We start from the raw sequence: 19,084 nt of genomic DNA on the forward strand, positions 1-19,084 counted from the left end.
ACTGCAGCATTGTGATAAGGCAATGCCCTGAAAATATTACTTTCTGTAAGATCAAAATACTGAGGTTATGTTTATCTTCTTACCGCAGTCAGTGTGCTAATTCCTATGGGTGCTGAGATCTCATCTACAGATTAAAAGCATGATCAAATCCTCTTTAAAATACTGCTTTCATAAAGTAGTTAGCTACATTAATCACACAGGAAGGTGCAGTAGATAGTGATTGTCACTGGGGATAATTATGGTGTAGATAATTATAGATAATTATTTCTCTTCTTTTGTGCATTCTATGTTGCATGCTTTTTTAAAGTGGTTAAGATACTTGTGTCTTCATGTCTGTTGTAATTTCAAAGGCTTTTGATCAATGTGTTGGCCTGTTTTCCTTGTTGACTGGTGGAAGACCATGATCGTTAGAGTCTTTGTTTGGGGAGCTGTTAAAACCACACAGACTGTGGCCAGCCCCGACCAGCCCTAATCACAGTTGGCAGTGTAAAACTGATGACATATACAGTAGCATTTTCCGAGAGTATTAATACACAGAGGGGGCTGCAGAAAGCCATGCACTATTTCCATCACAACTTTTTTCTGTGAATCCAAAAGATAATTATTGGTTTTTTTTGGTGAGTTTTTGATCATGTTGAGCAACATAATAACAGAAAAGCAACAGTTTAAAATGCATTCTATGTATAACCTAAGCTAAGCTAAAATTTGAGTGTGATTCTACTTACAGTATAATACTAAGTCAAGTTTGATCATTTAACCACACGGTACGTGTTAACATTCAATTATAGAACTGAAATGTTAGCTGATGTAGAGTTTTAACAAATTGATACTAACATCAACTCAATTGCAACTTAGTGGGTAATAAAAGTTTAATGTTATCATCTTCAGAGGTACTTAAGTAAATGTATTAATACCATCCATCCATCGTTAACCGCTTATCCTGCGTACAGGGTCGGGGGGGGGCTGGAGCCAATCCCAGCTGACATCGGGCAAAAGGTGGGGTACGCCCTGGACAGGTCGCCATTCTATCGCAGGGCCACACATAGACAAACAACCAGTCACACTCACATTCACACCTAAGGACAATTTAGCGTCACCAATTAACTTAGCCTGCATGTCTTTGGATGGTGGGAGGAAGCCGGAGCACCCGGAGAGAACCCACGCAGACACATGGAAACTCCACAAAGAAAGGCCGGGGCAATGTATTAATACCACACAGTAAAAATACTTTGTAACAAGTAAGAGTCCTGCATTCAATATGTTACATGGGTAAAAGTACAAAATTATTAGCAGCTGCACAAAAAGGACTCATGGCCCATTTCAAAATCATATTGTGTTACTGGATTATTGATTAATTATTGATTAATTATTGATGCAAAAATGTGTATGTCACATAATGTTGCAGCTTGTAAAGCTGGAGATAATTTATATTACAATTACTTTAAACTGTATACTGGTGGTTAGCTTAACCTACAACAAACCTAGGATAGGCAACGAACCAGCAAGGGACAGCTAGATTTTGAAAGTATCCAACCAAAGAAATCCCAACCCCTCCCTTCAGGCCTCCCTCCAAAGCCACTCCACAGGTAGGCAGGTCAGTAGGTATGCAGGCAGGTAGGCCAGCCAATGTTTATTACAGTCTTGCGACAGCCACAGATAACCACAGCAAAGCCACCCAATGAGTCAAAGAGTTATATCAACTGCTGTGGTTATTCAGGAAAATAAATAGTCTGCATCAGTCATTTGTTCAAATTTATTCAACACATTATTTTGGGTGCAAATTGATCTGTAAAAGAGAAATCCTGCACACTGTCGATCACTTGCACTTACGTTAATAATGATGTTTCGGCCCTCTAAACTTTTTTTCAGGTAAAATTCATACAGGTTAACAACTCCAGTGTACTGACAATTTATGTTACCTATAAAGATGTGCTACTTTGCAGTTCTTTGCATGCGGTTGTGGTTATGGTCACAGGTAGGGGTAGGTGCCATTAATTTGCATTGAGGTACCATTTTTTGACAAGGAAGCATAAATCGTCAGACACTGCCACCAGTTTGCAGGATTTGGGGCAAAGGTTTGTGGTAGGTGAAAATTTAACTAAATTACTGCCTTTATACTGTTTCTGATCTCATAGAACTTCGCACACTCTAAAAGTACAATAACATCATACTACATATAACTTTACTAGTACTTTATTTGAGAAACAGCTTAAATTAATGATTGAGTTGAGACAATGCATTTCTTTATCCAGTGTGCGCCAGCAGAGGTATTTACAGAGATGGTCAAAAGAAAATGGATTGAAGATATTGATTTTATCACTGTTGCACCTGCAGAAAAGTAATTTAAAACTGGAGGTAAGTCAAGTGACGTTCAGGTCTGTTACAATAATTACTGTAGTAACTGTTTCTCTTAGCTAGCCATTGACACTGACTCAACTTTAACACAGACTATTTGAATCTAAATTTAATTTGATTTTTAAAATCATACATCTGGTTTGGTCTTCTCTCTGATTTTATACAAGTAACTGCACTAGTCTAGGTCTGTTTGTCTTCCTTGTGGCCTGAGAGATGAAGTACACAGTACATGCACACCAACAGTGACATATTATTAAATGAGGAACTGGGAACTTGTCTTTCAGATTCAGTTCCTTGAAGGTTGCCTTTAAATTAATCTATTTACGTGTCATATGGTCAGGATCATCCAGACCTCTTTAAGGGTCGGTTACCTTGGTGGCACATTTTTCTTTGTGTGACATGATGGCCTAATGGTTTAATCTAGTGCTCTTAAACCATAGTGCCAAGTCTATGTGCAATCCTTTCTCTTACAGTATGCAGTGTGGACTGCTGAAACATCTTTTGACAAGACATTTATTCCATACCAGCTCCAGGTGGTGTAATTAAAACAATAGCGTGTCAGTGTAAGAAATAGTAACTAAAGATAAAAAGAAACAAACCGAGCTGTGTGACCAATGAAAATGACTTATTGTGTGAGCCATATTAGAAACTACAGTAAACAGAAGAAGGCAGATAACACTTTTGGCTTGTTACACCAAAATCATTTCCACTTATTACAGTGCTCCTGGAATACAGATCAACCGCATGTCATACTCAGTCACAGTAACCATCCTGCTTTTTTAAATTTCTTATTATTAACACATTTTGAGCCCAGAGTGTGTTTATTTAAGCCTTTAACGCTTCTATTTCGCATTCTGCATGCAGATTGCAACATTGTAAGGAGACTGTAAACACGGTCGCCCTGACAGATCACATGCTGTGCATTGTTTTTCCAAAAAGTTTCCAGTCGTCATGTGCATGTGATTTTTTTTCAAAAACTTCAACTAGCTTTGCCAATTTACACTCAGAGGCCACTTTAGTAGGTACACCTGTAAAATCTAATGCAGTCCAACACCACAGCTCAGCCATAAATTCTACCTTTACAAAGATAATAATGTTCATTTTTGATTTACACTGTAAAATAGGTATCAATTCAACTGTTTGTTCATTATTGAGGTTGTAGTTTGCAGTGGTGCTATCAACCATGGAACCAGGAGTCTAGCTGTATTACCTATATGTATTGATAATGCAGTGGTAGACACAAAAACATGAACTCTCTCTGAAATCTAATACAATAGTCAGAACATGTGAGACTCACACAATGTCCAGTTTTAGCTAAGAATGTGTCAGAGATGTGTTGATTCATAATACACCACCGGTTCACAGCTGAAAAAATAACAGTGGTGGAATTTAACTTAGCACATTTACTCAAGTACTGTACGTACACGCAGGTACACGTTTGAGATACTTTACTTGGGAATTTCCTTTTGATGCCTCTGTAGGCTATACTACTAATATCGTACTTTTTACACTGCATTTAGTGCTTAGCTATGGTTACAGGTTTTTACAAATTAAGATGCTATATAAACCTTACAAAACATATGATGGGCTTGTAAAATATTATACTCAACAACATACTTAAAATTAGCTCTACCTCGACCAACAGGAGTACACTACAATAGTACAATACTACTTACAACTTACACATTAATGCATCAGTAATTAGTAATGGCATTTTCTGCACTGCATAATTTGATAGTTTAAATATACATTTTGCTAATTATATATATACTTAAATTGAAAAAAATAAATAAAACAGCTGCAACTGTGGCAACAAGAGTCAGTTATTGCAGAATGTAGAGTAACATTAGCCTCCATACTGGCAGCAGAACCCCTGAGTGTGCTGAAATGAGCAACAGGGAGTTTATTGCTTATAAATTCAAGTTTTAATTTGTAAGAGTAAGATTGTGTTTTTAACATAATTACATAAAATGACATGACATTGCTTTAAGTAACATTTTTCAAAGTTGGACTTATTCATAATTGAGTGTTTAGTGTGGTATTTAAAGAAATAGTTTGGCATTTTGGGAAATACACTTGCTTTCTCGGTGAGAGTTAGATGAGAAGAGTGACACCAGTCTCATTTCTGTATGTTAAATATGAAGCTACAGCCAGAAGCTGGTTGGCTTAGCTTAGCACAAAGACAGGAAAATGGGGTAAACTTGTTGTAAAGGTAAAAAACTCCACCAGCACATCCAAGACTCACTAATTAACACATTATATGTTAGTTGTTGAATCTGTGGAGTTTTGTGCCGGACTATTCCTTGACCAGGCATAAACAAGACGCAACATGTTAGTGAGCATGGGAGGTACTAGCAAGCAAATTGTTTCACCTATGAACACTAAATGGGTGTTCATGTTATGGTGTCCAGTCTTTTCTCACTCAAAAACATGTACAATGAGATATAGTGTATAAAATAAAGTTGCCAGAATTGTTATATTTATTTTCAAGTGTAAGTGACACACTGTGAAGTTACATATTTGTGACCTGCAGTAGCTCTGACCAAGTACTGCATTCTGGTTTGGTTCCACCACAGGGTGTAACTGAGTACTTCACAGCTTTACATCTGAATGTAGTCACAAGATACATATCTCTGATGGTTAAAACTCACACACAAGCATGCAAACTGTTACATTGGCGCCTCTTAATACTCAGTCACATTGTTCGGCCTTCCTAGGGCCTGCTGTGTGAAGGTGTCAGTGTTCTCATCATCTGTCTTTGCATGCACTTATTTTAAGAGGCTACTAATATTCTGAAGGAAGCACAGTACGGTGGTTATCAAATGGTTCTGTTTCTGGTGCTGCTACAGCTTACTTAAAACTTAAAAACACAGGGATTATACAATGGAATATGTCTGTTATTTACTGTAGTCTGCTCCATTCACTTTTTGCAAGTTAGACTAAAGTCATAGTAATTTCTCAGCTGACATGGATACATTAATTGTGCTATTATACATATTTTTTTGCTGACATTTAGAGTTTTTCTCAGACATGCGGAGTCTCCCTTGATTCAGTATCAGAAGATTCACAGCGGGTCACAAGATTGTGCCCGCACAGACTCGCAGAGGAGAATGACACGCATGACCACTGACTGTGGAAAACAGGATACAGGGTACGTCGCAACAGGAAGTGTTGCACTCCTCCTCTGCAGAACATCAGTTTGACCAGAATGACTGCAGGCTGATGTCCACACTCTGTAACTCCTGTGGCAGTATTCAAATTTCGTAATCATCTTCGCTCACCATTTCTTCTCAGCTAGTTGAGCAATGCAGTGAAAAAAGAAAGAGTTTTTGTCCAAAAAAACAAAAGAAAAAAAATCCCCAGGCAGGCTGTATTACTCTTAATAGCCTACTGGATGCATGCAAATAATATCTGACTTGGTAAATTGTGTATAGCAAAGTTTATATTTAGTGGGCTTTACACATTAATAACCACCCCTAAATAACTGAGAGTACATACAATTCTTGTTGTTGTTCCATTTTTAAGTGTAAATGTTTCAGCCTTCCACATGAAAAAATGCAAAGCATTTTAATTGCGATCTGTCAGGTCAAACATTAAAGATACAAAATTTGATGACTTAATTTAAATCAGTAGTAGTTAATGTCTGTCTATGTTTATATTTGAGTAAAGCAGGCAATCAACTAAATTATTTAAATATTGCATGAATTCCTAGAAAAATGAAATCATTAAGCTAACAAACAAAAAGGAAAGTCTTGGAAATAATAAAACATAAGAAAATACTGCAGGTAAAATAAATTTATCAGCTCATAAACTCAACATTGTATACTAAGTAATACTAAAACACAATCTCATATCACTGTGCTCATATAAGGAAAGTCAGGATACGCCCACAGTCTCACTCGGAGAACAATGTGCTTCGGTCTTACCGTTGCACTCTGTACAACATCCAGCGATGAGCTGTTAAGGTGTCCACAGGGGAGCTGCTGAACTGCTGGAAACAAAGGTGGTTGAAAAATGCAGGCTTTCTATATATCTCTGAATTAGCAGGGGAACTAAAAACTTCCTTAATTCTACCAATTTAGGTTGGTACCATAAGGCTTCTTCTTCTTCTTCTTCTCCTTCTTCTTCTTCCTTATTAAAACAAGAAGGTGACAAACTCTCCCTACAAAACAAAAAATTTAAGGCTATGAATCTAGTGTGCACTCATGATGCTGATGAGTTCCTTTGCTCACATCTTGAGTCTAAAGCCTGTGCCTCCATTAGACTTAAGTGTTGAACCTATTTTTATTATCGACTTTACTGCACATTAATTACCAACACACATGACACAATAAAGGTGACCAGGTTGTGTCAGCACTGCATGTCCACTAAGAATCACTAAGAATGTGACTATTTTTTTGATGATTCTGTGACCAGGAGTGTCCTAAAAGCAGCGGCGCACCTGTGACATACAAAGCTAGAATAAATAACAAGCATTCAAATCAGCTCATTCATTATCATTTGTTGTCGGTGAATGAATGAGAGGAGCTTGTTTGATAAACAGAGCAGCTGCTATCATGGTGAAGAGTGTCCAGACCAGCTTATACTAACAAAAAAAAACAGAGGTGCAGAGTTACAATGTGCAAATATATAATGTGTGATACTGATATGTTTGTTCACACATAATAAAGTGAGAAGGAGTTTTTAGAAAACAGTTTAACTCACAAGTAAATGTGTATGCAGTATTTTTGTACTAAAATTGAATTCCACAGATATCCAACACACAAATTAATGCAAATTTCACTTAATTTTAAAAACAGAAGTACATGTGTTAGATGATTTTATTATATATTGACATCCTTGCATGGCTCATGACAATGTAAGCCACAAATTACCAGCAGATCTGAAGAAATTGTCACTTTGACATGCAATGCAATTGTGCAATCTGCGAGCACACGCAGGGGTTGTATTAACCTGAAAAAGTGGTACCCAACAATATGCATTCTGTTTCTGTCGCATATGATTCTTATAATGCCTGCAAAAAACTGAAATTATTACATCAAATATTTCAGTTCTGTGGGTGGACAGTCCACAGAGAAGGCCTATGTTTCCTGGCTGATAGTCACCAGAGGTTTCAGTGGCCATCATGTGTTTCACAATGACATGGAACAGTCGCTTGACATACGTGCAAGGGGACATCCAGCCCTCTCACTTCTTATTCCTGATTCCTCATTTTCTCTGGACTCCACAAGATTCAACTATCAGACTAGGCTGTGGGTATTATTAGACAAGGGTGAATCACAAGGCACATGGACACACAAACACACACAACCTCACACACACACAAAACCACTCACTGTGGAAAAGTACTTTTTTCTAATTTTCTGACACATTAGAGTCCAACTCTGCAGTAGTAGGCCTAATATGCTGTCTTAATCTGTTCAATATTATTTGAGTAAATTTTTTTTGAAAATCTTCAATCCCAAACCTACACACACACAAACACGCACATTTACCCATTTAAACCCTTATAAGGCTATGGGCCCCTATCCCACCAAACAACAAGTTCCTCTTTCTTTATGTATTGCTCAAGTCAGAGAAGGATGACTCAGTGCGGATATTAATCATGTTTTTTTTGGTTATCTTCACATCTCACTGTGCTAAGTCCGCCTGTCAGAGCCGCAGTTAGACCATCTATTTTTAAAAATCTGAGAACTTAAAGATTGGTTAGACTTCAACAACATCCCCAAAAAACATGTCGTCAGTTTAGCTTCGACTATATGTTGTTGACAGGAGTTAAGACTGTTCGTGATCATACATTTGCCATTTCATGTTATTGTGCTATGGTGGCAATTATAAAAATGAAAAAGTAGACCAATATTATTCATTCTTAAAACTCCCTTTAACCATCTCAGGCCACGAGAAAGTCAGCACACAGGCTTGTTTTCTCACAGTTGGGCAAAAATACAGGGGGAGGGAGGTGGGGCCGGGGAATGATGGATACAGGTGGACAGGCGTCCTACTTCAACTCTGGAGGGACTGCTAAATCCCATATGTGATTAGCTATAAGTGCACTTAAAAAGTAGATAATACTGAGGGAGAAGATAGAATGCACATACTTTGAAAATGTAATGAGATTTATTTTTTTCTTAGCTTTTTCAGGGCAAATGCCATCCGGGAGTAAACCTCTGTCATGTGCACCACCTGGTGGTCAGGCAGTTTATTAAGAGAACTAAACCAGAGGTGAAGTGGGGTTAGGAGAGCTGGCCACATACCATGCAACCCTTTCAAAGTGGGTACTAAAATGCTTGGTGCGGACCTTGACATACTGTACATTTAAAAATATATAGACTACTTTATAGACAACTGATTCACTATATTTGAACTACTTTTGTTAGAAAGACGTTTTGAGAGATGTATTCAGATTCTTTACTTAAAGCTGTGGTAAAAAATCTAGTTTAGAAGCATTTTTTGTTATATTTGTTGAAATTTTCTTTAAATCAAATGCTCTGACACAAAAATTTAAAAGGTCCGGTATCTGCAACTGTCGCAGGATTGTAATCAGCATGGCCAATGATTTCATTTGGTCTGAAATGATTGGTTGACCTACCTGCCTGTCTACCTCCCTAACTACAGTACCTATCTGCTTACCTGGCCACCTGGCCGCCTGCCTACCTGCGTGCACTCTGCCCCTGCACTCATTGGGCATGAGCACTGACTCATGTCTCAGAAGCATCTAACAACAGAATGAGAGGCTAGTTCACCACTGCCCGCCCTCAAAAGTTATTCCCCACTGTTTATCATCATGCCTCATTGCCACTCGTCGATACGACATGCATCACACACTTGTGAAGGAGGGATGAGCAGTTCTTTCATTGCTGGTGGTTGTTTCTTAGACATTGTGTTTGAAAACCTTCTGAAGCTGCTGAAGATACTGAGCTTGACTGAATGAGAGCATGCATGAGGAGGGGGGCTGCACAGGGTATGCATGAGCAGAGATTGACACTGCGTTAGAGACTTCTCCTGGCTCTGATTAGTTGTTTTGACTCGGGAGCAATGGATTCTTGAAAATGGCATCAGGAGCAGTAGGAGGAACCTTTTTTTCAGATTATCTGTCTCATGTTTAAGCAAATATGACACAAAGTTATTTTTAAAATAATTCCCTACTGCTGATTTAAATAAAACTACAACACATGAATTGTAATAGTACAGAAGTATTATTAGCAAAATGTACTCATTCTGTAGAAAAGTTGTACTATTAATACACGATCAATTTGTTAAAGAAGTGGTATTATGCTCATTTTCAGGTTCAAAATCCTATTTAGGGGTTGTACCAGAACAGGTTTACATGGTTTAATTTTCAAAAAACACCGTATTTTTTTTCATACTGCACATTGCTGCAGCTTGAGGGCTTCGTTTTAGCTATGGAGTGATACATCTTGTCTCTAAATGATCTTTGTTGGGAGTTGCACATGCACAGTTCCTAGTTAAGGACTACTAGCCAATCAGAAGCAGAGAAGAGCAGGCAAGAGAAGCCAGTAAACAGCTTCAATTCAGCTGTACATGTTGCTGACCAGCTTGGCAACATGGACTGCAGAAAGAGTTTCAGAGTGGTGAGTTATTAATCTGTAACAAAAGTATCTTTCATCCATAAAGTTTTAACTGAGCTCTGTCTCTACATCACAGTAACAACTTTATGTCCATTGACTGCCTGGAGGGTAGCTAGTGTTTGGAAGGGAGATGAGAGGTGTATGCTGCAGCTCAGTGTTTTTCCATCTGTGTTTTTGAAGACGTGTTGGACTAGCTGCTTGGCGAGCGTTATTTGAGGCGCATTTAGCTTTCATCCCTGTGACGTCACAGGGATGAAAGGGAAGCGGCTGAACTACAAACGAGCCATTTTCAAGCAGTTCAGAGCAGAGTTTTCTGTGGGAGATGGGAACTCCCTCTGGGCTGGACTTTGGGCTTTTTCACTTTGCAAACCTACATGCACAAAAAAGGTAAATAACTCAATAAAGGAGAGGGAAAAAGCCATAAGTACCACCTCTTTAATACTAATGCGTTTATGTCTAAGCAGAATTTCACCGTTTTAGTTTTAACTTATAAACAGTTTGGTAGATCATTGGCCCCAGCCTGGGCCCAGGCCTTTCCAAGGGGTTAAAAGGGAAAATGGGGAACAAATAAAGAAAAAACAATGATCTTTGCTTTTTTGCTAAATATTGGATTATTTCACCTATTTGAGCCTTGATCAGTCATTTAAATAAAACCATCTGACAAATTTAGATGGGAAATGGATCTTTGATGGAACTGCTAATAACAGACAACTCTGAACATCTGAAACATGACCAGGAGCCCTAGCTCAAAACACTGGTTTAACCGTTAACAATCCATTGTGTTTTAATTTTTTTTTAAAAATTCTAATCTGTAAAGTAGTATCTATAGCTGTCAAACAAAAGTACACAAACTGAAAATTGAGTAAATGTACTTAGTTACTTTTTTTTATTTTCATTTTAGGCTACAACTAAACCATCCTACCTTAACAGAGACTTCTGATGACTGGCGAAAGCACAGTTATTGAAATAGAACTATCAGTGTACCAATAGCCTGTACTTCCAATTAGTCTAAGTAGCATCACACTCTATGGGCAGCACAACAAACTGTAACTGCCACTCAAGTCCTTGGAAGAGGACAAGGTAACGACAGCCAGGGAAGTGCTCTAATACGCGATTGAGAGGAAGGTGACATGGGCGGAACTGTGGAAGGCAGAGCCACAGCGGTTCAAGTTTCTCATCCAGGCGGTATATGAGGTGCTTCCCAGCCCACATATGGGGCAAAGTGGAGTCACCAGCATGTCCACTGAGCTGCTGCTCAAAGGCACTGGGAGAGGGAAGGTAAAGGTGGGGACATGACCAGGTGCTGAACGCCATCGCTGAGGCCATTGCTGCAGGAGTTGAGTGGGCCAAGCGCTCCCGCCCCTCCAAACAAGCCATCACCTTCATCAAAGCTGGAGAGCAGCCAAGACCAACTGAAAAAACATCTGCAGGCATCCCGGCCACTGCGAGGGACTGGCAGCTGTTGGTGGACCTGGAGCAGCAACTCAAGTTCCCCAACCAAGTGGTTCTGTTGGAGTTAACAGTCCCTTGGGAAGACTGCCTGGAAGAGCCTTTAAAAGGAAGCTCACCAAGTACGAAGGGGCTGGTTAGCGAATGTCGACAAGCCGGATGGAGAGCGAGGTGTCTCCTAATAGAAGTCGGATGCAGGGGCTTTGCAGCCCCATCCCTGTTCAGAGCCTTCAGTCTGTTAGGAATCGATGGAGTGAGGAGGAGAAGAGCCATCCACAATACCACCAAAGCAGCAGAGAAAGCCTCAAGATGGATATGGCTCAAAAGAGGAGATCCATGGGGGCAAAGTAGCTAGATTCGGCAACTGGACACAAGCTGGGATCTGATCAGCCTCAGCTGGGTCGCCTGGATGAGGGTGTATGATGTGGAAAGACCCGAAACACCCAATGATTTCAGGAACATCACTGAAGATGTGTCCAGTAGCATCAATAGATGTATGTGCACAGCTCAGTGTACCAATAGCCTGTACTTCCAATTAGAAGCATGTGGGATAATTGATCACTATATAACTCGGTGTGTGGAGATGTAATTGAGTTGTGGATGTGTGTGGATAGCTGGAAGTCCTCTTTAGTCTCCTTGTTGAGTTTATTAATAAACCCTATTTTCTCCATCTCAACTGATGAGTTTCTATTTATGCCAAAGAGAAAATTGCTGCGAGGGTGGTGTCCCTTATTCCAAGTATACTTTATACCTCAACATTCAGTATTGTTTTTCCTGGCTGCTTATTGTTTGTCTATTTCAAATCTGGGTTTCTTGTATTAAGAACTGCAGTAATACACTTCATTACTGCAACAAATTCTCAATTTAAAGGTGCAATAGTCTGTCTTCCATCATTTCCACATCCAACATAATTCAGTCAAAACTTGCCAGCATATTTCTGCTTAAGATTCATTTTTAGGGGTCACTGATTTAAAAAGGTTTTACAACCTAGATTTCACTGATCCACTTTGGCTGATGATGTGTTGAACAGGTTTGTTCCAGGCCTGGCCCTTTGAGTGCTGTGCTCCTGCAATGTGGCTGAAAGGTGGTGAAATCGAAACTGCTCAAATGACGAACCCTATGTTCTGACTGACAAGACTTCAAGACAAACAGGGAGGTGGCATGCGCATTACCACCACCCTGAAACTGAAGCATCTAAATGGAATCCAGCCACCAACACCTGTGCTTTTCCCACTGTGATATGTTACAATTATGTGACAATTCATTATACATAGAGTGAAATATTTCAAGCCTTCTTTCGTTTTATTCTTGATGATTACAGCCTGCAGCTCATGGAAATCAAAAATCCATATCTCAAAATATTCAAATTAAGAATGCATAATACAGAAATGTCGACCTGAGATGGGCCTTTAAACTCTCAGTCTGGTTCAGTACACACAACCACAATCATGGGGAAGACTTCTGACTTCTGAGTTTTCCAGAAGACAGTCACTGACACCGCCCACAAGGTAAGCCACAGAAGGTCATTGCTGAAAGGGCCAGCTGTTTGCAGAGTACTGTATCAAAACATAGTCATGGAAAGTTGGCTGGAAGGTTAAGGTGCTCAAGCAACATGGATGACCGCAGCCTTGAGAGATTTGTTAAGCAAAGCCGATTCATGAACGTGGGGGAGCAAGGAGTGGACTGGCTACATCAAGAGCCACCAGGCACAGACGTGTCCAGAAAATGAGCTAGAAGTGTCGCATTCATTGTGAAGTCACTCCTGAACCAGAGACAACATCAGAAGGGTTTTACCTGGGCTAAGGAGAACAGGAACTGGACCGTTGCTCAGTGGTCCTCTTTTCAGATGAAATTAAATTTAGCTTTTAATTACAAAACACTAGAGTGAATGGTGAGTCCGTGTAACTTTGTTACAAATTACAAGCATAGACATGTGTACAAGTATAAATGGACAAACATTTATGAATTTTATATTAAAGGTGTGCATTACACACACAGCTCCCAGGACTGATTTAAAGGGATATTTTTGTGGTTTAATACATTTGCAATCTCTATATTATGATAAAACTCATTTGGGTGTAATAATAACGCAAAGATAACATGATCCAGAAAGACAGTAATTGATTCCCCTGAAACTTTCTTTTAAACCCCCCGATTACATCAATTACTTGATCTTTTGCTGTGACTTTGTGTATGAAATTTGCCTAAATGTGGACATGAAGAACTTTATTTGGAGATAATGTGCATTGTAGATTTGCTTAAAGGGATATCATATCCTTAGATGTGTCTCTTGGAGGCTGCTCCTTAATGTGGAAAAGGTTTCCTGGGGCAAAGAAAAGTTACTTCCTGAACAGTTTGGTGGGGCGGGACCCACGTCCTGACTCTCCTCTCCTGTTTACTTTTTCACCGCTCCAAAATCCTGATACGTGGCTGTTTGGGAAAGCCGTGGCGCCCGAGAGTTACTTCTGTGGTGCTGCAGCTCCAGCCTCCGGCAGCTGGGAGTCTGGTGGAAGTCAGCGGCGCAAGCCTTCCTTCATCAAGTCGGCCTGGATGGCAGGGACACACTGGTGCAAAGACTGCCGAAACTACAAGGTATTTACGTGGAAAATGTTGCATTCCTGTTGTAATTTGATGTTAGCAATTTACTGCGGTTTACCGGCCTGTTACATTAGCACTAACTTACTCAAGTTTTAGCAGCGTTAGCGTTGATTTGCAGTGATTCGGAGCTAATGTCTTTAGCAAGCTGTGTGAGCGTCTGCTCTGAATATGTTTTCCGGCTAACGTTAGATTGCTAACCCTTATCCACGGGTTTAAGAGTTAGCTAGTTAAGTGTGTCGTTGTCGTGAAAGACACAGATTTCACTGAAATGAGCATTTGCCGCACCGTTTGCCAGTTTAGCATTGTGGCGTTTTGTTTTTCTATTTCATTTTGCGTCTCAACTGTTTGACGCTTCATCTGATCGACTCTGTCCTGCTCCCAAATGATGAGCAGCATGTTCAGATGCTTGTAAGCCATAACAAATAGCCTAATGTTACCACTGTTACATTGTGTTGCAGCCTTTCTGTAAACGATGAATAATCAGTGGCAGTAAGGTTAACGATAACTTTTCACTGAACCAGAGGCATGGCCAGATGTCCTCAGACATATGCAAAATTAAAGCAAACACTGGAGTCTGGTGTTTTCTTTTTCTGACACAAGTAACGTTAAACTTTTAATATGACTTAAGCATACCAGTAGCTTTGCTGGTCAGAGTATCAACAATTTGCATCTGGTATACAATAAATTTGCAGTACTGAAATGCCCAAGATATGATTCACAATTCTAAATCACAATTTTGAGGGAATCTTGTCATTATCATGTCTTTATGTACAAAAAAAGAAATGTACATCAGTTGATAGTTTATCAGATTTGATTTAACACTTAAATATTGCTATCAGCCTCAAAAATCCACAGTAAGGCTATGATGTCCATTGAAATCTGTGATTAATGTGGAGCTGAAACAATTAATCGATTGATTGGTCAATTAAGTGAACTTTTACTTGCAACTTGATAAATAATGTATTAATTGTTAGAGGTCACTTTTTTCAAGCAAAATGCAAGCAAAACATTCATTAATTCCAGCTTTTAAAATGCGAGGATTTGCTGCCTTGCTTTGTCTTGTGTGATCAAAAACTGAAGATTTTAGACAGACAAATATAATTAATCGGCAAAGAAAATACTTGTTAGTTGCAGCCCTAATTTAATGCTTTCTTACCTTGTTGAAAAGGTGCTGAAGAGGCCTGTTTGTCTGAAAGTGTGCTCCTCTTGCAGCATTATTGGCTGCAAGTGCTTTTTGGACCGTGGGACGGATGAAAGGTGGAAGCGGTAGGAAGCCCAGCTGGGCTGTTGCTGCTCTGTTTATCCCAGTTACCCTGCTGGTGCTTTCCTCCAAGGGGGCATCGAGCAGCCAGAAGATGACACAAACATCTATGGCTCATGCAACAGCCGCGGCTGCAGGACCAGGCCCGAGCCTGACAGATGACCTCCCAGGCCTCCGGGCAGTAGCAGACTTCTTAGCCAGCGAACATGCTCATGTTTGGATCTTGTCCCTAGTGGGATCTGTTGCTGTAGGCCTCAGTGGGATTTTCCCCCTACTTGTTATTCCCATCGAAGCTGGAGCAGCCCTCAAAACAGAAGGTAAGAAATGATAATATGTAACCTAAGCATGTCTGTGAATTTGGCAACTCACAATACCATACTATCACAATATTTCCCATATGATAAAGTAATGATGGGGGTGGGATGATACACATAGCTCACGAGACGAGACAATACATGATATTGGATTAATGAGGACAAGATGAGATTTTAACACTGTTTTTAGGGAATGTTCAATACCGAATTATATGAAAAATTTGAGCATTGAATACTTAATTTTCTGCATTGCAGTAATTTTTTTTTTCTGCATCAATTTATGGTGGAAATGTTTTTATTTATGTAAAGGGAAACACAAAATTCAAGATTCAGGTGACAATTCAGAAAGTAAAAATATGATAGAATATAATGGAGTTAGATTCTGAGGCATTCTGTGTTGCTTTCAGATATGTGTTTTCTCCTGTAGCTGAACTTTTCTCATGAAATATCATCCCTGCTGAGTCAGCACACATGCAGGCATGATTTAGTCTTCACTCCTCTTTTGTGTCTCTTGTTTGTAGATGAAATTAATTAATTTTAATTCAGTTGTAAACTCCTGGACTACAATAGCTTCAGTGTTTCAGCAGGTTTTCTGCTCATGTTCAAACCTTTCTGCACATTCAGAATCTATCACACCTATCTGTGTTCTCTGACACGTTGAGAAAAAAAGACTGTCATCATTTAATGACAATTCATAATATTTTTTAAAAGTCTACCCGCCATATACTCTGTTGTGCATTACGATATTGCTCTGCTGACATAATAGTATCCCCTTCACACCGTCTGAGAGATACAGAACTGGATGAGACAAGGAGATGGAAACTGAAACCAAGTGAAAACAAAAATCCACACAAATTTTAACTTCAGCACTTCCGATGAAGTGCAGATCATGGTCCCAAACAAAGCAAGTTTGTGCCTCAGTTTTAGATGTTTATATCTGGGAAACTCTGCAAGTTACTTACTGCTCGGTCACAAACTGTCTGTAACTCACAGCGCTAAAGGGGGTCCACTTCATTAATATCACTGCGTACGCCAGTGTTGCATCAGATGTGCGGAGTTGATTCGCGCAGAATTGAGTGGAAATATCGTCATATTTTAATATCGCGAGATCATGAGATCTTGTCACACCCCTATAACACAGCCTAGAAAATTATGTAATGTGCAATATTTTGCAAATCAGTGAAATGATCTATCAGGATAACTGTGTGGTTGTGGAAGATTGTCTGTAAATGGTCATTTTTTGAAAATCAATCAAACTTTATTTATAGACCACTTTAAACATGCAAAGTGGACACAAAGTGCTGTACAGAAAAATAAATAAGACACCAAATATATAGCTCACACGATGCATAAAATACAAGTACAAACGATAACAACCATAAAATAAAACAATAAAATTAATACAATCAAAAAAAGAAATGTCAACTTCAGTATTCAAATACCAAGGAAAATAGGTGGGTTTTAAGAAGAGACTTAAAAAGAGACAGTGAAGATGCCTGTCTAATGTGCAGAGGTACATCATTACACAGTTTAGGAGCTGCTACAGCAAAAGCTCGGTCCCTTTTGAGCTTGCTCTTTGTTTTGGGCAAACTTCATATAACAGATTACATGTATTATTCATAATACTCACTGCTGGTGAAGTCACTGCATCTCCCGACACAACACCACGGTTGAATTTTCACCCTGAATGGCGTTTTTGTTGAAACAGCAGCTGAAAACAGCAGAGCGACGAGCTGCTCCGTGTGGGAGCATTTACTGTAAATAGTCAAATAGGAGTGCACTCCAGATGTATCTGCGGACCAACTGATGTGGCTCTCGGAAACAACAGCTCACTTTCCTGCAGTTCTGTGTACGTATAAGTCGCTAATTGAAAACTCTGTAGGTCAGAGTGTCCACATGAAAAGAGAAGGAAGACATGGCTGGTAGTGTCTTCAAACAGAGTTGCTAAACACCTCAGCGCACTGAAGGAAGCCATCTGACTGTGTGAAGAGCAGCTCGTTGATGTCTGCAGGCAGAGAAGGCCTAGAGCTCTCCCGTCTGACTGGTCCACCAATGGGCAGAAATTGACCCCTTGAGACACAGCCCCTCCTCATTTGCATAATGAGGCAGAAATGCAAACAGAAATGTAAAAAGGACAGGCAGAAATAAATACCATGGGTGAAAACAAATAAGGTAAAAAAATACAAAGGAAGAATAAAACAGACAAAAATATTAAAACACACATAAATAAATACATTTAAAAAATAAGTAATTAATAAATAAAGTTGAAGATTATAACGGACAATAAATAAATAAGGTAATTATTACAAAGGTGAATAAGTAAAGACACTAATTAAAATATATACATTTATGTCTCCTTGTATAATTTAATTACTACCTACATTTATTTATTTACTTTATTTTTTGTGTATTTAATTGGATGCTTATTTATTTATTGAGCATTTATTTTTTTCTGTATTTATCTCTGAATGTGTCTGGATCGGTCCGCCATAAACATGAACACAAATGGCACCATCTAAATGTAAAACAGCTATAAACTGACAATAGCCTGAAGTGTTGAAAGCAGAAGAAGTCAGAGTTGAAATGTCTGCAGTAAAAGAAGGAAGTATATCTGCCTCATTAACGCATACTTTATGCGTTGCAGGAATTACAGAGAGGACATCCGTCGGCACTGGCTTCCAAAATTCTCACACTTCTCACCACTATATATTATTGAACGAGCTCTATAGTGGCTCTGTAGTAAACCTCAGCTCTTCACACTCCCTAACGAGAGAAAACAACCCCAGTGGGAGTGACAAGTAGTCCTGCTGGGTGTGAGGGAATTGAGGGGTACTACGAAACAGGTTTTCCCCAGGTCATGATAGGGTCAATTGCTGAGCTAAAGTAAGCCAAATGTGACAGCCAGTAACTCTCCTAAACAGTACAGCTCATTGTCTCTCCTCTCTGCCTGCTTGGTCAACACACTGATGCAGCTGCCTTGATCATGATGCACTGCTATCCATTTGTAAGGTAACCCAAGGTTGAGATTGTTTATTTTGTTTCATTACAGACAGACTGTCTGGCTGTATGTAGAAAGTGTTGCATGTGGCTTAAATGACACACAATGTGACTTTAGGTTAACTTATATAAGCATATTGTCTTAATTAGAACTAATATCCAATAGATTGTTCATACGTGTATTGAGGGATGAACAACAACCTTATTTAAACACTCATTGCATGTGTTCACACATTTTATGCTGGCACTGTAGCTCTTTGGCCGAGTCTCATTAAACCATGCTGTGTATGTCTTCATCAGTTTCCAAAACGTCTTCATCACACTTGAATTTGGCTCACTTTATTTCCACTTTACACTGGGTCTTTATCAGCCAGTCTTAGACCCCGCTATACCTACTTGGTTTAAATGTTTAAGATGGTAAACAGAACATATTCAGTGGTGACATCCTGACCTCCTTGCATGTTTTTCTGCACATGCCTTATAGTATAAATGAGACTGAAAGTTTTGAAAGCAGGCTGTCC

The 19,084-nt window shown here is 39.3% G+C and overlaps 1 protein-coding gene and 1 long non-coding RNA gene across 3 annotated transcripts in view; one reads left to right on the forward strand and one right to left on the reverse strand.

Annotated features, from left to right (window-relative positions):
• Positions 1 to 4,812: 4,812 nt before the first annotated feature.
• On the reverse strand, positions 4,813 to 6,365 carry LOC123958927. The gene is made up of 2 exons (XR_006822184.1): positions 6,282 to 6,365; positions 4,813 to 5,649 (listed from the first exon to the last, which is right to left on the reverse strand). It is a non-coding gene; the product is annotated as an uncharacterized LOC123958927 (long non-coding RNA).
• A 7,399-nt stretch (positions 6,366 to 13,764) lies between these two features.
• The window catches only part of slc39a13 (solute carrier family 39 member 13), a 16,416-nt gene continuing 11,096 nt past the window's right edge, over positions 13,765 to 19,084 (forward strand). Inside the window, exons 1-2 of one of the 2 annotated variants that reach the window (XM_046032679.1) lie at positions 13,765 to 13,985; positions 15,160 to 15,569. In XM_046032679.1, the coding sequence (XP_045888635.1) occupies positions 15,242 to 15,569 (328 nt within the window). In that variant the 5' untranslated portion in view covers positions 13,765 to 13,985; positions 15,160 to 15,241. The remainder of the gene's footprint in view (positions 13,986 to 15,159; positions 15,570 to 19,084) is intronic. The other variant, XM_046032678.1, reaches the window with a different exon arrangement.

The sequence above is a fragment of the Micropterus dolomieu genome, linkage group LG20, assembly GCF_021292245.1.
Source record: "Micropterus dolomieu isolate WLL.071019.BEF.003 ecotype Adirondacks linkage group LG20, ASM2129224v1, whole genome shotgun sequence".
Lineage (NCBI taxonomy): Eukaryota > Metazoa > Chordata > Actinopteri > Centrarchiformes > Centrarchidae > Micropterus > Micropterus dolomieu.